Raw genomic sequence first — 25,808 nt, forward strand, 5'->3', positions numbered from 1 at the left:
GCCTTGGAAAAGAAATGCCTTGAATCCTATAAAACTAGGATGACTTAAAAAGTTCTATTCCTGCTCAATCAACTTACTGAAAATCACCAGCATCTTTGATCTACAGAAGGAAATATTTCCAAAAGCTAAGCGAAAATCTCTCTTTCTTTAGGTCATAAATCAACTCTGTAATCAAGACTATGGAGAATCCTTACAGGGCAGATGGCTTTGAATTTTATAAATCGGTTAGGTGTGGGGACATGATCAATAGTTTGATGATTTGACTAAGTAAAATGTGCTGAAAAAAATCACCTGTAGGGAGGTCTTGGATGAATCTGCACAAACATTCTTGAACCTGAAAATCCAAACTGTGAGTCATATTGAGACCAACAAAGTTAATATATGCCACCAAAGGAGAAGGCTATATCATCTCAGGGAAACAATTTTTGACTGTGGTTAGTAAGTATTTAGGAAATAATGCATTCGTTGAAAGGTGAAACTGGCAGTAGGCTTATGATGGCAATGGGCAGTGCCAGCAGTGGCTGTGGCATCCTGGAGCAGGAAGATTTGGTGTAGTTCTAGTGCAGCACAGGCCAGAGTGATGATTCTGACATTTGGGATGCTACAGCACTGATAAAAGTGGATAATAAAGCTGTAGCTTCATTTAAACAGGCTCTAAAGATTGATGACATTTGCGAAATTTCAGATAAACCAAAAAGCATGCCTAGTAGAAAACCTACTAAGAAGAATAAAAGCCAAGAAAAGAACACTGCAACTTTCTTGAAGTAGTAGAAAGTTCGGGACAAATGTTCTGCCATTTGGTCAGAAGACAGCTGCATTTACCCAGCTACCATTGCTTCAATTGATATGAAGAGAGAAAGCTGTGTTGTGGTTTACACTGGATATGGAAATAGAGAGGAGCAGATCTGTCTGATCTACTTTCTTCAACCTCTGTAGCTAATAATATAGGACAGAATGCTCAAGAGAATGAAAACAAAAGTCAAGATTGAGTGCTACTCCGTGGAATTCTGGGACCAGGAAAGCCAAGTCAGGTCTAAAATTCAATAGCCCACCACCTACACCACCCCACTTCCTATCATGCTTGCTGCCTCCATTTCCTTCTGGGCCACCAAAACTTCCCCTACCACCTCCCACATGTCTAGATTTTCTTTATGATATTAATGCTTTAGGAAGTATGCTAATCTCTTGGTCCATGAGTGGCTAGCATACTGGCTATTATACAGGGTTGAGGCAAAATTAAAAAGAGAGAGGGTGCTCACATTCCAATTAATGAGTAAATATGCCATTATTATAAAAGTGAATCTTACTTTTGTAAAACTTTATGGTTTGTGGCAAACAAATGTTTTTGAATATTTTTAAATTTAAAATGTTAAAAAGTTGAAAAGGGTTAATATAAAACAGTATTAAAGACATTTTGATACTAAAACTATTAGATAAAAGGTTGAGCTACATCCCTACTAGAATTCTCATGGTATCAAAGTATTACCTCACCAAAAACTTACTGGTTGGTTGTGTGGAAAAAATATACTTTTACAATAAAGAGTTCCTTAGGCTCTGATGACATTTTACATCACTAGTAGTCAGAAAAAAACAGACACATTTTCTGATCTGTGATGCAGTATGACCTATGCATACTGCACTGTACACTCTATGACCTATGAAGTGCTCTGGCAAAAAACTTTAACTGAAATTTAGTCAAGCCTTTAGATCTAATTTCCTGTTTACAGGAAATGCTGGGGATAGAGCAACAAGTTAAATGACACCACTAAAGAAATGATCAGACAGATCCAGAATATAGAATGTTGTAGAAGATAACTGGCCTCATTGCTTCAAAGTATCAGTGTTGCAAAAAAAAAAAAAAAAAAAGTGGAAAGGGTGACTCTTCTAAAGTTACTTAAGAGACATCATAGCCTAATGCAATGTGGAATCTTTGATTAAACCTAAGGGGCTGAGAAAATGTGAATATGGACTAGATTTTGAATATTAGATCATTATTGCTAATTTTATGAGCTGTGAGAAGGATGTTGTAGTTTATAAAAGAATGCCTTCATTTGCATACTCATTTAGGAATGAGGTGTTATAGTGTCCCTTAAAATGTTTTCAAATGGTTTTGCAAAATGTGCATGAAGCCTATATGGCAAAATGTTAATGAATCTAATAGGTGTGTATATGGGTGTTTAATGTGCTATTTTTTTTTCTATTTTCTGTACGTTTAAAAGTATATATACATATTTTTAAATTAAAAAGGCAACACTGAAACAAGAATAAACAGTTTTCTTATACTAGAATTGCTACAAATTTGATTATGTAAAAGAAACTTGAAAAATTTATACTTGGTGTGGGTTTGCTGAATCAGGACAGACTAAAGCTTTCAGTGCCAATAGTTGTCTTCCTCAGAGAAAATTTGACTGGTACATTCTTCTGGTTTACTTTTATCCAGATTGAGTTGCATTTGATTTGACTCTTTCTTATATACAGTGCTTTAGAGAACTTCTTCATCTTTTTTTATTGATAACTTACCAGACAACCTAACAGGGAACTCCATCTGCTTTCCAGGCAGCCATCAACACACAGAAAGCCTGACGAGAATCACTCAGGGACCAAAACATTCCATGCCACCAGTGTATAACCTTGTCCTTCATATACTCCCAACCCAGCCTCAGGAATACCGGCCATAAGGGAAAATCAGCCAAATGCTGGAACTGAGAATGCGGGTTTGCTCTAAGTAAGTAAAGGCACAGCTCTAAGTTCTTTGTAGTGCTCCACTACACAGTGTTTCCTACAACTCCCTGATAAGAATTACCTGAAGCATGTGTGTTAAGCTTGCAGTTTTCTAGGCACAGCCCCCAGAGTCTGGGTCAGAAAGCCTGGAATGGAGACAGCCCTCAGGAATCTACATTTGCGACAAGGAAAACAGAATCCTGATAGCTAAAAATGCCAAAAGATTGTTGCTAGGATGGTAACCCCTAAACATAGCTGCACACTAGAATCACCAGAGGAATGTTCACAATTCAGTAGGACTTACTGAATAAGGATCCCTGGCAGTGGGAACCAGGACTTTGTTTTTTACACTCCCACCTTGACTGCATATTAGAATAATCTGGGGAGCATTTGAAAATACCAGTATTCAAGGCCTCATGCAAAACAACTGACTCAGAACCTCTCACAGAGGAGTAGTTTGTAAAAGCTCCTTAGGTGATGAAAACAGACCACAGTTCAGCATATGGAAAACACTGAATTAAGTGTTTTAAGATGAAGCTGGGGTTATCAGCTTTTAATCTTTATTCTCCAAACCAGAGCAGCAAAGAGCAACTATACATCGACTTTGGGGCACACATGGCTGGGCTGGTGCTCCAGGCTGCTCCCTGTGCATAACTTTAAATTGAACCATTGATTCAGGTCTCTCTAAAAAGTCTGTGAAATTCAGATCAAATTAGAAAGTGTCCCTTCTGTAATGGGAATAAGGAGGCTGGGAGCCCAGAAACGGTGTTCAGTCTGTGTCCCAGTTAAGGATTTCCATATAGCTTCAAAGAAGTTCTAACTACATGATGACATTGTTGCTCAGGAGTGAAGAGATTCTACTACCAGCAAAATGGAAAGGAAATACTCCACACACAGCAGCTACATTTTCACAAGGTCCTCAGGATAATAGTTGGCACATGGTAGGCACTCAGTAAATATCTCATGAATGACTCCCATTACCATGGATAAAGCATGAGTCTTTTAAGATGTCTCACTGTGGATTTGTCTCCAACTTCTGAAGAAATCGCCACCATAGTCATCATCATAAATTATGATACTATGAATAACTGTACTATGAATAACTGAAACTAGTAGCAAATTGGTTTAATGTGGGCCAAATAAGTTCTGCTTAGATATTTAAATAGACTTTAAACATTCTGAAGGATGGAGATTTCAAAGCTGGCACCTTCCTGTCTGTGGGGCATAAAAATGGTTCCCCGAAGATGACTACTTTTTAGTCCCTAGAACCTGTGAATATGTTCCAGTACTTGGCAAATGAGCAAAGTTAAGGATTTTGAGCTAGGGAAATGTTCCCAGATTATCTGGGTGTCCCAAGGTAATTCAAGTTTCAGTCGAAGATGAAAGAAAGACTGGATGTGGTGGCTCAAGGCCTGCAATCCCAGTACTTTGGAAGGCCAAGGCAGGAGAATGGCTTGAGGCCAGAAGTTCAAGACCAGCTTGGGTAACATGGCAAGACCCTGTATCTACAAAAAATAAATTAGCAGGGAATGGTAGTGCATGCTTATAGTCCCAGCTACTAGGAAGGCTGAGGTGGGAGGATTGCTTGAGTCCAGGGATTCAAGACTATAGTGAGCTATGATCATGCCACTGCATTCTAACCTGGGTAACAGAGCGAGACCCTGCCTCAGGAGAAAAAAAAAATGACGGAAGACAGACATAGTTCAGAGTCAGAGAGAGTGGAAGAAGCTATGTTTCTAGCTTTGAGGATAGAGGAAGGGGCCATGAACCAAGGAATGCAGGTGGCCTCTAGAAGATGAAAAAGGTAGAGAAATGGATTCTCCCCCTGGAAAAGACACTGGAAGAAATGCAGCCTTGTTGACAGTTTGATTTTAACCCAGTGAAACTCACTTTACACTTCTGACCCCTGAAGTTGTAAGATAATAAATTTGTGTTAAGCCACAAAGTTTATGGCAATTTGTTACATGAACAGGAAACTAACATATCATACAATATTTAAGAGAAAAAATAATTTGGAGAGTAATAGTGACTAAATTAGTTTTTCTTTGCATTTCAACATAGCAAAGGGCTACATTTGTATCCTCTATAAGATGATGTGGCCAGCCATATCACTTTCAAAACTGTGGTGTGGCTTTTAAGAGTATAATGGTGAACATCCTGGCTAACACGGTGAAACCCCGTCTCTACTAAAAATACAAAAACTAGCCAGGCGAGGTGGCCGGCGCCTGTAGTCCCAGCTACTTGGGAGGCTGAGGCAGGAGAATGGCGTAAACCTGGGAGACGGAGCTTGCAGTGAGCTGAGATCCGGCCACTGCACTCCAGTCCGGGCGACAGAGTGAGACTCCGCCTCAAGAAAAAAAAAAAAAAAAAGAGTATAATGGTGAAACAAAGGTTACTGAGATGCTTACTATAAATCAAATCACAGACTATACAATAACAATGGCCGTTTCTATGTGGCATATGTTCCTTAAGAAAAAGTGACATCATTCTAAGGTCTTGTACATGGTAAATAAATCCGTAGAACGTCTGGCTAACCAAGATCACGACTTGGGCTTACTCCAGGTGAATGCCCAACCCTCTCTAGAGAATGGCTTCCCACACAAATACCACTCGCCAAAGTGATAAGCCACTGCTGCGTAAAGATGACAGTGATGCTCATACTGTATACCCACACTTCTCCAGAAGGCACTACACAACCATGTGTGAAAGGGCATGCTCTCACACTGTCCTTCCTGTGATCCAGGACACCATTCATGACATGTTTGTATAAGCTCAGGAAGTGTGTAGTCGTGCCAGGGGGCAAACCAGTGGGTTCACAAGGGGCTTGAACCTATGACCTCAGTTTCACCAGTGTTCCCTCTAGCAATTGAGCTCATCAGGTGGAAATGTGTTCAACTCTTATCTGTTCTATGTGGCCCAGCTCTGAGTTAAGAGACCTGGCTCCCTTTCATTCTAACGGGCTGAAAACAGCTTTGAAAGAGCAGCAGTCAGTTACACAGCTGATGACTGCCCTGCAAGAATGTGCACCTGAGGAAGGGCAATGATTACAACGGGCTGAAGACACTTGGGGCTGAATGGCAAACAGCACCAGTGTAATACTACATATTGGCAAAATTATCCACCAACAAGAGAATAGAGAATTCACTGAATTGTCTCATGAGATTCCAACAGCATCATAACTACCATTTATTAAGCACTTTACTGTGGACCAGGCACAGTGTGCTAAGTGTGCTACAAACTTCTAATTTTAACAATTGCCTTAAAACAGAGGTCCACTGTTCATCTCATCTCACAAATGAGAAAACCAAAGTCTGGGAAAGTGTGCTGTTTTAAGGTTATATGGCTAGGAGTGACAGACCTGGCATTCAAAACCAAACCTTTCTGCCTCTAATGTTATACTACCTTTAATATAGTAGCAGAATAAGACATACTTTTAAGGAAAGAGGCAGCAGAGAATTGCCATCAAGGTAGCAACCTACTTGCAAGCCAAGGAAGATATTTATTTACAGCCATTTATTTTATTGGTTCATCATTTTTTGAGCATTTGGTCTATGCTAGGAATTGTGCCCATACAACTTGGAATCACCAAAATATCAAAGGGTATCAGGTAGTAGGACTTGGAGACAGAGTGAGAACCTACAAAATTCCAGAACATGTTCTAACAGGAAGAGGACCTGCCAGCTGAGCAATTCCACCAGGACGTGGCAGCGGCAGCCAGAGTGACTTGGCAGGTGACAATGAAGAGGCAGCATATCAAACAAAGGTGTCAGGTGTGAGGAAAACAAACACAACCTCAACGTGCAACAGGCTCAGGAAATGGGGCCAGAGACCCCAAATATGGAATGCGCCCTTGCATGCAGGACTTATGTTCAATACGAGCCTATTCACCTGTTCAACTGATAGGCTAACACAAGGGCGGGGGTGAGGAAGGAAGGGCTGGCTTGGAGACCACATCAACTGCAAAGCCTCTTCAGCAATACTGATAACGCCCTTTAAACCCTGGATCCTGTGGGCCTACCCTTACTATGAGGGAGATTCTCAATTGTTACCACAAAACAGCAGCTGTCAAGGTTCAGAACACAATATCCCAAAATATGGCATCTTGGCACACTGAGTATTTTAAACTGAAGGAAACTGACAAAACTCAGAAGCAGAAAGATCACTCTTTTCCCCACATTTCTCCCATGAAGATTGGTCATTTAAAAAATTTTCTGGGCTGGGCGTGGTGGCTCACGCTTGTAATCCCAGCACTTTGGGAGGCTGAGGCAGGCAGATCACCTGAGGTCAGCAGTTCAAGACCAGCCTGGTCAACATGATGAAACTCCATCTCTACCAAAGATACAAAAAATTAGCTGGGCATGGTGGCAGATGCCTGTAATCCCAGCTACTCAGAAGGCTGAGGCAGGAGAATCACTTGAATCCAGGAGGTGGAGGTTGCAGTTGAGTGAAGATCAGGCCATTGGCACTCCAGCCTGGTCAACAACGCGAGACTCCTCAAAAAAAAAAAAAAATTCTGACTTACCTCACCTGAAAGGAGGTCAAAAAGATCTTCATTCCAAAGGAGTCCTCCCCTATACCCTGAAGCCAGAAGAATCTGAACAATCAGGCCTTGCTAAGTGCCCCAGTTTATTACCATTATGTCATACCTCCTTTATGGATACTTCCGCATGACTGTCCATTCATCAAAGTTAAGCATAAAAATGGAGCTTCCTCTAGGTCTCTTGGACCTTCATTTCTGATGGCTCCCATGTCACATGAAACTTTGGTTCAATGAATCTGCTCTGCTTCTCTTGTTAATCTATTTTTAATATAGGGGTGTCAGCCATGAACCTTGCAATGGGTGAGGAAATATTTTTTTCTACCCTACACAGCCCAACCAAACACCTTTTATCATATGCATGGTAAGTGCATATGATAAAAGTGATGGAAAGAGAAATCTGAAGGTATACTTTCAGTTCCACATGTCCCAAAGTGTTTTCCTCGAAGCTACAGTGACCACATGCCCTGATTTGCCAAAGACAGCTTTGATTTATTCATGTTGTCCTGGGATGATTATTAATAGTGTCCCATTTCCTTCTCAAAAGTATTCCAGTTTGCTAGATCTGATGGTATGGACCTGTAGTCCCAACTACTTCTGAGACCAAGGTGGAAGGTTCACTTAAGCCTAGGAGTTCAAGGCCATAGCATGTTATGACGTGCCTGTGAATAGCTACTGAACTACAGCCCTGGCAACATAGAGAAATCCTGTATCAAAAAAAAAATTCCAGTTTGGTCAAAAAGTTACATGATTAGCTAATCCAGAAACCCACTTCTAGAGATAGTAATAGCTGTGCTGTCCTTCTCTGAAACTGTGCTACCCAAACTATGTTATAAACCTTGAAGAATGAAATATAGTTTAAAAACTATTTTGATAAAGAAACATTATTTTAAATGCCAAACCACTATTACTATCTTGCATAACTACTATTGTGTTACATACAGTTTAGGAAATATTGCATTAAATAAAGTTAAACAAGTTTGACTATTGGTAGAACGTGTGGCTTTCCAAAGATTTAATATTTTAGCATGTCATGAATTACCAAGAGGGTCCTATACTGGGCAATGTTTCCAAACTTAAATGCAAAACCATTTCTCATGAAATGTCAAAAGAGGTTCATGTTCCACAAAATGCTCCCACATTTTCATTTGATAAATACAGGTGTCTCGTATGTCTTAGACTTGTTCTAGGTCCTGGAATCAGCAGTGAACAAAACAAAGTTCTTAGCCTCAGGCACTTCTGTTCTAGTGGCAGAGACAGATAATAAACATAGAAACAAGTAAATATTGTAATTTGGAAAACAATGATTTATCCTCCAATTGATTTAAAGTCAAAACTCCAGACATCTAACAATTCTGAAGGATATTCATGAAGCAGCCTGTCTTCAGATGTGAGTTGGCAATGATTTGTGTCTCTCAAAAGCTATCGCTGGGCATCGTGTTTCCTGAATGAAAGAAGCGTCCCTTAACAAGCTTCCCCCTTTGAACTGAATGTGCTTCATTTGGCATTCTCATGAGTATAAATGTGCTTTTAGGGGGGGTCTACCTTTATTTGGATTGTTTGTGGACCATATTCATATGTACCTTTAATTTAATGCTATTTCCTGTCCTAGCTAAACTAAGGTGTTACTTAAAACAGCGTCCCTTTCAAAAGAGATGTTAATAGGTGCTTTGCACCCAGGGAATACATTCCAACAAATGAAGGGTTATACATTCTATGCCACACATCCCATCCCCTAGGGCTGGGGCGGTGAGAGACAAGAAGGTTCTTACACACACACACACACACACACACTCACACACACACACTCCTACCCTCTGATTGATTCTGTGCAGAATAGAGACTCACATTTAAATGAATAAGCCAAGTTAAAACTTTCTATCCTGGAACAAAGCAAAAGGAAAGCCTCTTTATGTTGCAGGGACTATAGATGCCACGGGCTGAGCCTGTCCCAGAGTTTCCCTCCACTGCTCAAAAACTAAGCCATCTTGCTGCGTTTAGCACTTCTCACCAGACCACCCACCCAGACACGGATACACAAACCACATGTGTGAGGAATGCTGTTCGGCTAGGAAATCAGTATCAGTATTTCAACCTTATTACTTGCACAGACGGCCCTTTTAGTGCGACTCATTTGTTTTATCTTTTCAATAGCTTTGATTATTTTCTTTTAATGGCCTGGATTTATCCTTTTCTACCCTTTTGAAGCTTCAGAACTCTGTGGTGGGGACTGCATGGGGTGGGAGGCATGATTAAAAGGGGAAAATGAGCAAATAACTTTGTCTTTACTCGCCACCTATCTCCCACTCCCTGTGGGCACCTCCTGTTCCGTGCGGATTACCCAGTACCCCAGTAGTCACCCTGAATTGTTATAAAAGTGGACTCAAGGAGCCTTCTCATTCAGGTGGTAGACTATTTGTGCTGTTATTTAAGAGCCATAGGGCCCAGTTTTCATTATCAGAGTGTTTTTTGGTTTGTGCCGTATATTTCTCTCACTAGCTCCTAGGGACCACATTGGTTACCCTTCTTTAATTAAGGGGAAATTAAGACCAAGAGGCTAAGCCGAGAGCCAAAGGCAATTTAACAACCTCTGGAAAAAAATGGAAGCACCTCTACAGAAGGGGACTGCATAAACAGGAAGGTATGGATACTATTACCTGGCAGAGAAAGCAGAAGCTTTGAACTGTGCTCTGTGTTTTCTATTTGGGTGGTATCCCTGGCAAGGAAACCAATAAAATACCCTTAGTTGCTCCACTAATCAGAATAAAACAAGACCACTAGTTTTGGAGACTTATTTCCCTGAGTTACCAACCAGAGAGGTCTGGGGGTCAGGCTTGGTTATCTGTCATCTCTCTCCAGGTTTCCTTGCGTATCAAAATGGGGCCATAAATTGGAGAGACAGGGAACAAATTATTGGGGAAAACCATGTGGTGCAGTGCACCCCTGGGTGAGTGTGCTTCAGCAGGGCCTGGTGCTGCTCTTGACCCTTTCTATACACTGGAGAAGGTAGAAGGCCATTATTTTAAATAAAAATGAGTATCTATGCCGCAACAAGGGAACAGATTAGTCCAATCCAAGTACGGCCATTAGAAAGTTCTACTGCCATCCCAGCCCATCTGGGACTGATGCTTCCACACCTAAAATCAGTCTCGGGCTGACAAGAGACAAAGCAGTCCCCTCTAATCCCCTAAATGGCTTGTCAGCCTGAATGAAGATAAAGTCAGTTTCTCAAACTTGATGTAAATCTCTTTACTATTAAGTAAGAGCATCACACCCAATTCCTTGGTTATTTACCAAACTGAATGTATTTTATTCTCTTTGTTGTAGTAGCTCTTCTTCCTGTCTAATCAAGGTAGCAGTTCCTGCTGTGAAAGTAAATGCAGGGACTTTGTAAGATGGACTGTCTCTGGCTATAGCACATTTTTTCTGAACAAAACCCTCCAAAGAAATGGGGAAGAAAGAAAAAACATCATGCATACATAGCCCAGTTTATGCCAAGAATGCATCCCACCACTTCTTGTTCCAATCTTTGCAGAGCTTTAAAAAATTAATATATATACTGGCTTTAGGACACAGAAGATGGTGCTAGACATGAGGGACTCCTAAAATGAATGAGGTGGGGACTCTCTGCCTTCAGCTGGTTTTGGACACATTGTCCTTTCTCTGGATGCCTCAGATCTCCCCATCTATTCTTCTTTAGAAACAGCATCACTTTTTGAGAAAAGGCTAAGGGCTAATTTTTCCTCTATGCAAAATAAAGCCAAACTTTGGTCAAATGACTCTTAGCAAATCAGTACAATTACACATTTTAAAAACGGTGCTGCAACAAGATTATATGAGTTTAAGTAAAACACCTATTTCTATCAATCTGTACTTACATTTCAACATGGATTTTAGAGAAGGGAAATACATCTTACAGTGTGCCTTGAATTCACACAAAAGCATGTACACATACACAGTGTGTCTTTCAACATAACTACACATACACAGTCCATTAAAAAGATACTGACAGATTTATAAAAGGTATTGGTCTTGCACTGTTAATCTCAATAATACATTTTCACTTAATTTATTTTTGCACTGCATGGTAGCTCTGGCCACCATTAAGGATCTGTCAGCATTTCCATCATAACTCTATTTTCAGAATACTGGAGTACAAGTGCCAAAATACATATTTACAGTTTACAGACAGCGGTGGCTTTGTCTTCCTTTTAAATTGACTTCTTCAATGCATCTTTACAAGGAATATTCAGGGATGGCAGTGCCTACATAATAAAAAGCATCATATAAAACAAAAGAGGTTAAAAGATGTAGACTTCCAGCCCAAGACTAGACTAAATCATGGGAACAGACTCCTTAACATTCACTGCAGCTGTAGTAGTCTCTACATCATAGCTTAGAGCAACAGTCCAAAGCAAGATTACTCTGATAATATATATGTGTATATATATATATATATGTATATATAAATATAGGAGCAGTACATAGCATTAGTACACAAAAAGCTAAAGGTGGAAAGTAATAAGCATACAGCAAATTACTCCAGAGCGGATCACTTCTACAGTGACAAAAATAAACACAAGCCACCAAATAGACAATGACTGTTTCCAACACTGGACATCCAACTCCATTAAGTAGGCAGAGTTAAAACATTTAAGAGTAAAGTCTCTCTTAACAAGTATTTTAACTACATTTGTGGAGCTTGAAGTGGTAAATGGGATGTTATACAGGCCTAAAATTGTTTCTTCTCTTTTTTTTTTAAAAGATTAGGTGGGTCTATAAAAGACATGGGCAAAAAACACTTTTTTTTTTTTTTTTTTTGGTTGAAGAAACTTTCTAGTGGAAGAAATCCAATATTATCGGCTCTTTCCACCAAAAGGTGAATATTCAGATTAGAGAGATTTGCCTGACAATTTAAAACGTTTAGGACTCTCTGAGATATTATTTCCTAAAGTTTTTGTCTCCTGATCTGGAGTTTTTATAGTCTTCCCTACCTTGATACTATATGAACGCACATATAGAAATACCCATTTGTCTGTATTAAGATCGACAGAGGCAGATTATGGTGAGGATCGTGAAATAACTGCAAAATATTGTTGCTAATATGACTGTTACATCCAAAGACAGAAGGACCCCCAAACCCACCAACACACATCCTGCTGCAAAACCAGAGGCAAAAGCTAAGTTATAAGGGGGTATGGGGCAGGAGTTCTGTACATATGTTTTTTCCCCTGGCTAATCACTGAGGAAAAAATTTTTTTAAAGTTTATCATACTCTGGCTGGTTCAAACCATATTCACATTCACCCAATTAATTTTATTTGAAACATCTATTTATATATGTACACCAAAGAAATTAAACCCTGCCATTTTCCCTTTGTGCTTAAGAAACCAGAGCCACTGTTAGGGTACTCATGTGTCAAATATATTCTTAATAGGCTTCAAAGTTGGGTGCATATAAATGTGACAGAACTGAAGGGGTTACTTTAAGAGAGGTATTATAACTACTTGAAATTAATTCAAAGGGATCCTTTTATTTCTGCATTTAAAAATGAGAGCAAGATTATCACTTCAAAAAAATAACGTAACTCTCACTCTTAATTTTGTGAAAAACTTATTTTGCTATCTTGATGAGTAGAAGATGGATAAGTTTTTCTGAATTTTATCAATTTACAACCTTACATTTTAGGATATTCTGAAGAAATTAACTTTATTCCCTAATTTTCAAGTCTAAAGTTTATCATATAATGGCTGCCCTACTTATCATCCTTTTTGTTTGGTCATTTCTTATCTTACCTAGTTTCTTGGTTAGCAACTTAAGGGAAAAAAATTTTACATTGGCAAATCATGTTTTTTGCCCCACAATTTAGTTACAGAAATAAAAATGGCCCAAACTACATATACACATTTCTAGTTAAACTACACAGATCTATTAAACCACACATAAACCTCTGCCTTGATGAGAATATGTGAGTAAGCAGTTAGAAATTTTAAAATAGTTTTAAAAATTTGCAACATTTCCATATAAACATTACCCTCCCCTTCCAACTATAAAGTTAAAAACAAAACACAACTGAAACCACACAATTCATCAATCACCTAATGTCCAAAATGACTCAAAGTTTCTCTGCACATCGAGAAGTGGACAATACAACAAATGCTTCAAGTACGGTTCATGCCAATCATCATTAAGAATCATAACATTATTGACAAAGTACACTTGTCCTCTGGGAGGACGCTTCAGAGAAATAATTTACAAGGAGCATGGCTGTATTATAATTTTTTAAAGGAAAAATAGTTTCTTTGGATAGAAAGAAACAGTGTAAAAAATCCCCTTTTTAAAATGCAGAAATAACTCCATTATCAATCTGCATTTATATAACTGCCCAAAAGAATGGGTCTGGAAAGACCATTTTTTGTACAGACACGAGTTAATCTCTGTATGAAAAGACAGCATCTGGCATGGGAACAAACAAGGGAGATACTGGTCTATTAGCACACATAGAGACTTTCTTAAGGCTGATCCAGTGACGAACCTTTGGATCCAGAAGTATTTCTTCATTTCTCTTCTTTTCAGTTGAATTTCTAGTAAAAACTTGTAAGATGAGCTGTTCTTACTTTTCATTTCTCCACTTATGGAGAAGATGGAATAATGACACCAAAAGTACTTTGGTTTTGTTCTTTTAAAAATAATTTGCTTTCTTTTGCATGCCACAGGACTGATTTCTAGTTTCAAAACAAGGGTACAACAAGAACAAAAATATCCCCCCATCCCCAACCATCTTTCATCAATACAAGAAATCCTTCTGGAAATATTAGTAAGCGACTAGACAGGTATTGAACCACTGAATCTACAAGTTAATACATAATCTGTTATGGTAGAATAACCAAGAATTTTACCCCAAAGAAAGATTTTAATTTTTTCAAATATAAAAGTGTCTAAGAGAATCATATGTGAACAAACAAAAATCTCTGATTCCAGATTTTTAGGATAAAGATGAGTAACACACTGGCAGCTGAAGAAAGCTGAAACTCTTACTAATAAATAGATCCAAATTTCCAAATTAAGAATTTCTACATTTTCTTTTAGAAAACAGGACCAGAATTCCTTTTTTTTTTTTTTTAAATGATGATCCTGCGGGATGCCTTTACTTCCATATTTACCTAGTATTGTAACAGTAAAACAGACACAAGAATGTTGATGACAGCTCAACAATGCTGGATTCAGGACATTTACAGGTACACTTTTGTTTAAAAGTCCTACAAGTTTATTGACTAAGGCTAGACAGCAATTCATATGATCCTATTTGGTGCATTTTCTACCATGGTCCAAGATCATTACATGGATACAGCCAAGGACTGGGCCCCAACTTTCAGGAAAAAGACCACAAAGAAGAAAATCAAGGTGGCTATTTGGTCCCCCCAGTTGATAATCTGTGTCCTGGAACTGGAAAAACAAAAGGTGGAAAATACAGACTGCAACGAGTTAAAGGACTTGGAAAAAGTTGGTGGAAAGTGGCACGGTATACAAGTAAGGTCACTGGGCTTGGGATGGCAAGGGCGCTGCATTGAAAGAGCATCCACGGGACCAAGTACTTATAATGTCTGATGGTGTCATTCCCTCAATGACTTAGAATATCTGTATGCGATAATAAATAGATCAGTTATGTAATAAGGCAGTGTGTTGAATATGCGTTCGTCCTGTGGAATGAACCACCACAGAGAGATACATGATACCATACACATTCTTTGAGTTTTCTTGTGTTGTGTTTGATTTGTTTGTTTTCAAGGCTATCCAGGCTAACTCTTCCCGGGGATTTCCTTGGAGAGAAGAGTGGTCCGCTGAGGCTGGTTTGCTTTAACCTCTCCTTTATCAAGAGATGATGACTGGCTTTAAAGAAAAATAAAGCTGAAGGTTGTTTGATTTTTATTTTTTCCCTTTTGGTTGCATCATTCTGAGTGTTTTCATATAAACAATAACAACAAAAAATCACAACCAAAGAAAAAAAAAACACAATAGTTTTTGATGCATCCAGTTGTTGTATCCTCAGGATGTTCCAGATGTTTCCAGGTAACTCTGTAGTTTACGGACTGTGGTTTTGTCCAGCGAGCAAAGATCAAAATCAAATGTTGTGTTTGTGATATGAAAGTGTCCAGTTTCTTCTATAAGGTTCACGATCTAGAGGAGTGAAGAAGAGAAAGTTTGGGCAATAAGCAGCAAACATCAAAAGGCAAAGAGAGAGTAATAGAGGGGCGACGAAATATGGAATCAAGTGATAAATATGCGTATTTATAGCAACAAGGTCCCATACCATGAATAGCATTAAATTGTCTCAGTCAACTTGATAAGTCAAAGGTATATTAAGCCTTAGAAATTCCCAGTGAGAACTTGTCTTGCTTTTCATACCCTTTAAACTCATTCCTGCTTTCAAGTCGTGAACAGAATATTTAACTGTGAGTGAGCAGTTAGTGGGAGATAGCATTTCAAGACCCCTTTAAAAATTAGTTACTGACTCAACAGACAGTGATTATACTTTATAAACATAAGAAAAATCCAGCCTAGAAATAACAAAACTACTTTTACTTCAGTACAAACACATACACACACACCGCTATATAAAATCATTTTCCTTTATCATTATATAATTGTTAATAATTTGGAAAACCTCATTTCTTCTTGTATTGGCTCCAACTTTCAGAAAAATGTTAAATGACAGAGGTGATGGTTACTGTTTTAGGTGGAGAGGGAGTCAGAAGAAAACTTTACTTGCTTAAACCATTAGACTCAAAGTTCTGTTACATGCATCAAGAAATTCTTAGAAGGGGTATACTCAATTGCGGTTAAAGTGCTACATTTATGTAAAAATTTATCCAACAAGATCTTATTAACACTAAAAGATCTAAAATGGACACTCATTTGTTTTGTTAGTTATTAGTAATAGAACTTTCAGCAAGTCATCCACACATATCCACATACATACAGAACCACAAACACACAGCTATGCTCAATCATATACTTACTATATAATTAACATCGATTGAACTAAGACTATGTATTTTCTGGAATAAATTTTTAGTTTTACCATTTTATGCAAAAATACTATGGATCTAGTGAAAAATGTGTAAATTTCGGGAAGGAAACAAGTAGTCTCTTCAGAGCTATTATAATTTCAAATTTATACAATGGAAATAACAAGCTGACCAGAATTTGACTCCTTCCCCCAGCCAGCTGCCCAGTAGGTACTTGACAAAGCATTTAGAATAGAGGTCTAGATTTGGCATATCAAGTTCTGACTCTGCTCACTCTTTCAATGGTATTAGAACATCATAACCTTTGAGCCTCAGTTTCCTCATCTGGAAAATGGGAGTAACGCTACCTGTTCTACTTGTGCAAGTTTGGGCAGATGATCAAATAAGATATCATAAGCAAAGCTTTTTATAAATGGTAAATTGCTACCTAAGTCAGGATAACATGATTATGATTACCTTATAAACTGATCCTTAATTATCTGGGAGGTAACTAAACTGCACATGAATTACAGACCTGATGCTTTTTCCTCCCGCCCCCAATGAGTGTTAGCCATTTCATTAGCACTAAAATAAATAAGGCAAGAAAATGCAGAAACAAACTCAGAAAGGCCTGCTTGAATAAAAAAAAAATTGTAACTAATTCTTTTAAGAAAACAGTTTTCCATGACCCAATATAGCTGTTCCCTAATTATTTAACAGCAAATAGAAAACTGGGCAATAAAAAAATCCCTTCTAGAAAAAAGCTACTTAATTTTAAAGCATATAAACACTTTTGCCTACTAGAAACTTGAGCCCGGGCATTTCTCATGCATTGTGCTATCTTGCAGATCTCCAGTATTTCCATCACCAACCCCTACTTCCTCTATGAGCATGCTGTGCCCGGCCTGCAGCCACACATGCACAATGATATAAAGGGGATCTGATAAATCTAACTAAATGAGCCCCACATTTTTATGGGAGCCCATAAGAATACATCAAGGTAGATGCAGAGAAACAGCCTTAATGTAGTAGCAGTGGCAGCAGTTGGGGAGTTGGGAATTATTTGCCAAAGGGAACAGCATTAATGATTTGAATTATTAGAGCATGTGCCCACATCATCATTTAAGTAAGGGCTCCATAAAGAAAAATAAGTGTGCATTTCTTTCCAGGAATCCCGATAGTCAGATCAGAAACAACGTTAACATGCTTTATTCCATTGACACAGGCCACAAAGCCTGAACATACCCCACGAGTGCCTGAAGAACTCCACTCTGCCTTTCTACAGGAATACCCTCTTTGCTGATGCAGTGTGGCTTGACCTTGATGTCATTTTCTGCATCATAGTACAATAATTAATGTCTGTCCAAAACAATAATAATAGTAGATAGAGTGACTGCAGATAAGAAAAACAGGCAATCGGGTACTTATGGGTAGTGGAAAAGGAAGAGTGTGTAAACTGCTTAACTCATTCTTCAGATGATGGTTGTTGTGAAAACATTCATGATGGATTATTTCCTGCCACATCAGCCTTTCAAGGGGTACTACGCAGGCTGGTGGATGTCTCATTTTGTTTTAAACAGGGTGAGATCCACTTGTCAGATCTGTGGCTCCCCCAATTTTTAATTATAAAAAGGTAAATGCACTGATTTTAGTCTGATTATAGTTTCAAAAACCAGGGTTCTTTCCATGTGAAGCAGCCTCTTCTCTGTGTGAGAAGTAATGAACAGGCTTTACTTTAACTGCTTCTCTATGGAGTAGAGCCAGGTCTGGGATAACATAGGTCTTCCCATAGAATGGCCTCTACTATGGTCTGGAAAGCGCTGACTACCATCGCATAAAAATGTGTGCCCTACCCTTGGTTAAGGGGTAGGCCATCAGGCTCAAATCTACAAGGGGTGCTGAGATATGACAAGTTATTTCCCAGGATGGAGAACATCATTTTCAGCAGAACACTTCTCAGGGAGGCTTCTCTGGGTTCTTAGAAGGAATATTCTAACATGCCACGGATTCCCCATTCCCTGCAGACAATTCGAAAAGAATGATGGCTGGATTCTAAATTGCTAAACTAAGCAATTTAGTTTTCTCTAAGGAAACCTGGTTTCCCACAGAATTTTCTTCTCCCAAACGTGGATGCAAATCCAGGCTTAGAGCGAATTGCTGGGGATGTTAGATGTGTTCAATGTCACTTTCTAAATAAATGTGGAACATGTGGTTTAAAGAGGAATCAAATTATTCATCAGTCCTAGGTAATCACTTCTCTTGATCTGACTGTGTCTACTCTATTGTATTTACACCCTTTGAAAAAGTGGCTTAGGAACACAGGCTCCTTGATCCAATGCTGTCTGTTCATTAAACTAGCTGCCGAGTGCCAGGACTACATGCCCCCAGAGTAAAACAAGGCTATTAACCACTTTTTGTGAGCCAAATAAAATCGTCAGGCCAGATTTTTGGATAGGATGCATTTAACAGGGAAGGACCTAGATGTGATCCTGGGCCCACTAGAAATTCTGCTTCAGGTGTTCAAGTCTGCACGGCAGAGAATACGTAGACTTTGTGGAATGCATTCCATGAGATGAGCAGCCCTCAAGGTGGAGAATAACATTAGTCCTCAATAGTGCTATGTTTTACAAAAGGAATTAATTAAGCAGTAAACCGTGACAGGACATGCATCATGGTATCATAATCACAAGCCTCAGCTGCATTACAAGGCAAAAGGCCAAAGACTGAGAGCTTTCAACCGGCCTGGGAATGCAATTAGGGTGAAATGCTGTGTGCCCTGGAGTGCCTTTATGCCAGGTTAAAAATTCATAGATATTACTCTCTCCCTCTAGAATACTAAAATAATCCACTTGGATGGAATTCTCCAGTAAGCCACCTTCCTTCACAATTCTTATAAGGTCAAAATAAAGGACAACATTAAATTGGGAATGCCAATGACACCCCAAGGTAAGATCTGCCCAATGGCCTAGTATCCTTGACTCACTGGCAAGGCTTTCTTTGTGAAGATGTCCCAACCCTGCACAAACATCTGTCCCACCTCCTATGAGACTTACTATTTGGGCCCAGCTTGGGTATAAATAACTTTGTTGGACAATTGCTCCACAGTGCCTCGGAGCTGGTGTTTGGGAAGAGATGAGAAAGATCATGCAACAAATCTGCAATTAGCATTATGCCAGCCCCAAATATTTGGTAAGTGACAGGTAAAACAACGTTCGGTTCTTCAAAAGAGGCCTAAGAAGAATATTAGCAAAGTACTAGACCACCACTTATGGTAGGCCACTCAAGTCCTGCTTCCTTACCCATACTAATTAAAAAGAAACTGCAAGAAATGCAACTTATCTGCAATTAAGAATCATAGGTCTGTAGTCTTTTGTTCAAATCTAAAACTCTACAAGGGTTAAAAAGCTTATCAGGCCAGTCAGGAAACTTGGCAAGTTTGAGATTATGTATTTAGAGATGTAAGCAAAAATGTACACAGAATATAAATGTGACCCCCAGCCACTAAATGTTTAAAAACACACACACACACACACACACACACACACAGCTGGGGTAGATTAAGTATTAATGTCGTCAAGTCATTTGAAAGTAGTAAAACAAAAAAAAGAAATTCAAACAGTGAAAACAATCTACATATCTGCCCTGGAATTTAGAACACACATTCTACTCTTTGGGTGTTAAAAAAAATTACCAATAGCTGCTGGTAATGCAACAGAGGCATACATCATTAACTGGATGAAAATGAAAAACCATCCTTCTTATCTTATTAAAACATCAAACTGTATTAATTGAAGTTTCCCCAATTTACAAGTATTCCACTACAAGTATTCCACAGTTGAGTTCATAATAATAGAATGTATGTTGTACAAGATAAGGGAAATGAAGAAAATATTTACTTTCCTTAGAATATCACTGGCAAAGTTTACTAAATTGAATCACAAATGTTTACAACACTTAACTCAAATTCTTATCACCGTTTTCCCATGAAACCAGAAGCCTGGCCCCAAAGGTTTTTGCATTCCTACTGTCCCCTCCCTCAGCCCACATTACACCAGCCAGCTGAGGGATCACTACAATCCAGCATCACTTCCCAAACTGCCCAGATCTCATCATCCACAGCACTAGAGGAGGAGAATAATTGCCATAGAGCTCCAACGCAGACTTCTAGGTGGCCTCAGAAATGAGAACCCTTCCCAAATACGTCTATAGGTGGCATTCGCCAGATTCTGATAGCGTGGGGCTGCAGTGGCCTCCAGGTGCTATCACACTACTTCAGGACAAACCAAGTCTTGATGTTTCTGGAAAGGGTTGTGCTAAAAAGCATTTCTCACCTGCTGCAGAATGTGTCTTTCCCTCAGCGTCATTAACCTTCTGTGAAGCTCTACCAGTTCATCTAGGTATGCCTGAAAGAGAAGAATGTCCCCAAAAGGACAAGCACTTTAAGAAGTAGTTCAAAAATAAACGAATATGTAAGTAAAAACACACAAGCAGCAGCAGTTGGAGGTTCTCATTACACCACTCTAGCCCAGGCTGCGTGCACTCAGTGCCCAAAGGCCTCTGCAGACCAAGCCTGTCTCAGAGCAGCCATTACCTTTATCACACCAACTTTAAAAAGGGAGTTGGAGGGAATTCTTGGACTTAATTGCTCTTATGAAGATTCAAGTCAGTAGACGCACTTTCCTCCAACATCTCTACAAAAGGTAGGGAAATTCAATGCTAAATTGTGAGTTTAAACATGTTAACAAAGGCTACTTTCATTTTTTTCTCCATTCTTGAATCTCAGAAGGTTTCTAAGAGAAAAAAAATTCTAAGTTTGAATACGGAAACAACAATGTACATTACCAATTAAGTCAGGGCAATTTTGTGGGGGTTTTCCTGTTTGTTTTGCTTTTGTTTTAAAAAGGCTTCCTGGTCATACCAAACATTGCAGTAAGCAATGCCAGCAAGTGACAGAAGAACAGAAGAATGTATTATGAAAAACACGGATCACTAATTATCATCTGATTTGTGAAGAGCTCCCCTGAAAGGGGAGAGGGGGTACCTCTCTTTCCACATGCTCAGACTCACGAGTCTTTGTTAGCATAATTGCATGGGTGCCCCCAGCACCATTTGCAATAAAGGCAAATGAAAGATTCGTGAAGCATTACAGAGGTCTGCCTTGGCCCTACAAAGCAGGGTTAGGGCCCTGTCCAAACCAGGTAACTTAACCCCATTAGGTCTTGTAGTCAGATTTCAGAAGCATGATGCACACTCTGGGAAAGCAAACTGCACTAGCATCAGATGTCTTGCTCATCTACATCTGAGATTCCTTAACCTGCTACCTCTACCACAATTCTCTTACTTCCCAATTCAATATGCCTGAAATCCCTTGGCAATGTAGGCAACACGGCATATGACAGATAAGACCAAGCTTAATACTGAAGATATAAACAACACATGGAAAACATACTACAAAGCACTGGGACTCAATACTCATCATTTGGGCATCTTGGGCACTTTGATAAAGAAAATGAAAGGAGAACCAGCAAGGATGATCAAGGGGAACACAAAGAAACAGAAGGCTTGTCAGTGCTGGAGCTCTGCTAGTAACAGACTGGAAACCCACCTTGTCACATTCACCATTCTTTATTTGCTTATCTGATTTGCTTTGCTTTATTGGACTTTTGACTTCAAGAATCTAGGGATCAAAGAGAACACTGTGTTAAATTTTATTTCAAACATCTCTTAGCTAACCAGCCACATAAACAAAGGCACTCACTGAATGAAATGTACAGTAACATTTACTTTCCAAATAGCATTTCTTTTCTATACATTTTCCTTCTTCTCTCTAATCTTATTTTCCTTGGAAAATAAATTACTTAGATCTGAAATGCTGAGTCAGAGGAGTAGAACTAAAAAAAAACAGTTGATGATAAGGAAATTGATCTAAGCTTCCAAGGCTGCTTTTCTTTTGCGACAACACTCTCACCATATGTATAGCAGCTGAGTTATACTGAGATTATAGTTCCCTCTGGCAAGAATTTTTTTCCTATTCATTCTGCTGTTTCAGCATGACTACTAGTGCTCAGTATGCTAGGGATGATAAAAACAAATACTCAAATGCCCTTTTTAGTACCTAACTTTCACATTCTAAAATTACTCATATGCACAAAACTGATGCAGCTTTGGAAATGAAGATGGCCATGAGTTATACTAGTTGCTCCCAATTTGGGATCCTCCAATTCAAGAAATAAAGAGATAGGACTATCTTCTGTGTTTTAAGAAATGATATGTTTACTCTTGGTAAAACACCAAGTGCTTTCCCTTTTATCTAGACTGATTACAACTTAAGTTATGAATAGTTTTACGTACTGTATAGAAGCTTTGGTGGGAAGCTATGTTTCTATTTAATAAAAAGGAGAAGCAAATTATTATTTAATAAATGCAGCTGATTTCTTCGACAGCATCTTCAAAACTGAGGATTAAAAGGTAAGTATTTTTAAATGGCCCTCACTTGAAAAAGCTTGAAACCACTAAATTTATAAATGATGAGTGCTTACAAATGTGTGTAAACACAAAAAGCAAAGTAATTTGTATTTTCCATTATAACTCATTATGAAGTGAGTTGTTATAATTGGGGACTAATATTAAAGGAGGAAAACACCAAATAAAGGACCTACTTTATCTTAAGAAGTTTTATATTCCTACTGTTCTCTTTACCCATTCTCTGCCCTAACTTAGTAACAGTTCTGTCCATGAGTTTACTACATTCCATAACATAAAGATTTTAAGAATAAGTCCACTTTTAATCTGTAACGGCAAGAGCAACTGATTAGGCTCAGAAGCCCAAGTTCAAGTCTCAGCCTTATCATTTAATATTTTTGGACTGCAAAGGATGAAATGGGAGAAATGAACAAGATAACACTCAGATTCCCATTCAGTTTTACATTTTATACTACTAATAAACATTTTATTGGATGAGGATAGGAATATGACATCCTGGAAAAGACCAAATACTCCTGAAAGGGCAAATTTTTATTTTAATTGAGAATAATGCATGGGTAAAAAGTGTCTTTCTAACAGTCTTTCCTGAGAATCATGCTTTTTTCATCATTTTTACTATGAAGATAACCAAAAGACTAATTTGACCAGGCTAACTTAAAATACAATACTTTTGGCAACACAGGGAAATTACTTATTAGCAGAGGCAAGGCAATCATTTTTAACATGCTCCACTGTAAAGGAAACCAAATACTCCACTACATTCAGAATGTCCTCCTCCATTGTTGTTGGAAGTGAGACCTCAAGGGAAAAATCAGCGCTGAGACCTAAGAGTAACTAGGTCAGTAGATGGCACTCCTCGCCAACTCAGATACTGGGCTGGGCATGCAGAGACAATCCGCTGAGATTTCAGGCAAGAAAGAAAAAAAAAGTCCCTGCCTGCTTGCCTTGTGCATTACAGAACTGAATTTTGTTCCCATCATATCCCGCTGCCTCCCACGATCCCCTCCTCCAACTCCTATACTCTGGGTATTGAAGTGACTTGAGGACGCTGTATTTGCAATAGAACTTTGCTAACTAGGTTTAGAGAGTTCTGCCACCTTTTCTTCAAAGCAGAAAATAGAACATTTGGATGCTTAAGTCCCACCCTGCACATTCCATAAGTGCTACAGCACAGAAGGCCAAAATACATTGAAATCCTAGTTTCTTTCTTCTGAAGCTGCAGTGGCAGGAACAAAAGCTCTGGGTGTCAGTGACCCGCCTCAAGTTACTGAGTGGCTGCCCAGAGAGGGCTCAGTTAATCTTCCTTCTTTGATCTCTCCCTGCTCCAAAATAAACAGCTTTGTCAAAACCTCATTCTGAGAGAGCTAAGCCCTGCTGAAGACAATTGTTTTATTTATGATCATTTCTTATCTTTAGGGAAACAACTCCAGAATAAAAAAGTACAACACCTTGTCTTCCACAGCCTTATTTTAAACCAGTTTAACTGGATAGACTCTTTTTAATTTCATTCAACATGCCTTGCAGGCTGATAGGTGATTTATGATATTCTGAATATTAACTCGGGTCCAATAGATCACTTCCTTCCTTCAAGTCCTTTCTCCCCTCCTTCCCTGCCAAGCTTTTGGCTAAAAAAGATGTGGTATTTTGTTTTTGTTTGAACTTCACATATGGGAGGTTTGGAGTGAAAAAACCATCTCTGGTTGAAATGATGCAACACTCTTTATTATTCCCTATTAAACTGTACTGAGAGAAGCAGAGCCACCCAGACTGCCTAGCTACACCATTTATAGATACAGCAGTCTCTGAAAATAGAAGAATTGTGGTTTAGTAGCACTTTTGTCTTTAATCTGAGAAAATGTCTTGACAAACTTTCAAGATTATATTTTTCTGTAACCCTTTATGAAGAATGACAACTCAGTTATTCACAGATGGATTCTCTACTGATAGATCTTTCATGCTAATGACAGTAGCTCCCAACAATACTCAGGTTAATTACTTGCTTGGTTGACATGCAACTCTATGTTCACTTTTATTCAGTATGAAAATGTTTGACTCCATTAGTACTTCCCCTCTTCTCTAGTCCTGGAAGATCTGAGAAAAGGCAATGGACAATTCAGCTTTGCCTGGTACTTTACCAAACTCAGAGATCATTCTCAATTCATAGAGAGAGAACAGGAGAGGGGTATGGAAGAAGGAAACTCAGAGTGTTCCCATTTTGGAGTTAGTCCTTCCAAGTATGTTCTCAACTCTTTATTTATTGTGAAAATTCAGATTCATACTTTCTCTATCCCTGTCTCTCTCCACCTACGTTTCTCCCTCCCTCCTGCACACATACACACACATTCAAATACGACTAAAAAGTCATTCTAGAGTGAAATTTAGTTGACTTCTAGATTTTAAAGAAATTTTTGCTCTCTTGCATCATCAACTTAGAGAATTAAGATATACTAGTAATTTTTTTAAGTCCCAGAAGCTTGACTTAAAAGAGATAGCATCACATCTGACCCCAGTGCAAGTGATTTGAGGGGCTAGGAAATCAATACTAAACAAGGTTTAAGAAACCGTTTCTTGTCCTCTTGGCTCCAAGACATAGCTCTAAGGAGGTAAGCCCTCTCATGGTATATATATTTCCAGTGGAAGCATATGAACTTTCTCACCATGCTTACAGGTGCATGGAGAAAGTGACACATAATAGAGTATTACTGGCAGACTGATGATTCATATGTGTGAAGCGATATTTGCCAAATAAACACGCCAAGGAACCAGGGGTATGCTACTTAATCAGGTAAGGTAACTTTTACCCTCTCCAGATAGATGACACTATCTGTTTTTGGTTTTGTTTTGCTGGACAGGTGAAAAACAGTCTGACAAAGAGTCTAAACCTTTCCCTAAGGCCAAGGTCGGTTCAAGACTGCCCATTCAGGAAGGGCTTAAGGGAAGCCATTAGGTTTGAAGGGCATGAAAGGGGCTTGTTGGAGCTGCATTCCCTAGCAAGCCCACTTTTCACTATGATTAGGAGAGATACTGAAGGAGATTAGTGAGCGGCACAAAAGCAGAGC

The 25,808-nt window shown here is 38.9% G+C and overlaps 1 protein-coding gene and 1 pseudogene across 4 annotated transcripts in view; one reads left to right on the forward strand and one right to left on the reverse strand.

Moving 5' to 3' along the window:
- The first annotated feature begins 306 nt into the window (after positions 1-306).
- LOC117098631 lies at positions 307-1,270 on the forward strand (annotated as a pseudogene). Its single transcript, XR_004443500.1, has one exon. The product of XR_004443500.1 is annotated as a survival motor neuron protein-like (transcript).
- A 10,041-nt stretch (positions 1,271-11,311) lies between these two features.
- The window catches only part of MLLT3 (MLLT3 super elongation complex subunit), a 277,218-nt gene continuing 262,721 nt past the window's right edge, over positions 11,312-25,808 (reverse strand). For all 3 annotated transcript variants that reach the window (XM_033237448.1, XM_033237449.1, XM_033237450.1), the window contains exons 9-11: positions 21,872-21,943; positions 20,598-20,669; positions 11,312-15,436 (exon numbers count right to left, since the gene is read on the reverse strand). In XM_033237448.1, the coding sequence (XP_033093339.1) occupies positions 15,305-15,436; positions 20,598-20,669; positions 21,872-21,943 (276 nt within the window). In that variant the 3' untranslated portion in view covers positions 11,312-15,304. The remainder of the gene's footprint in view (positions 15,437-20,597; positions 20,670-21,871; positions 21,944-25,808) is intronic.

The sequence above is a fragment of the Trachypithecus francoisi genome, unplaced genomic scaffold, assembly GCF_009764315.1.
Source record: "Trachypithecus francoisi isolate TF-2019V2 unplaced genomic scaffold, Tfra_2.0 Lachesis_group16, whole genome shotgun sequence".
Taxonomy (NCBI): domain Eukaryota; kingdom Metazoa; phylum Chordata; class Mammalia; order Primates; family Cercopithecidae; genus Trachypithecus; species Trachypithecus francoisi.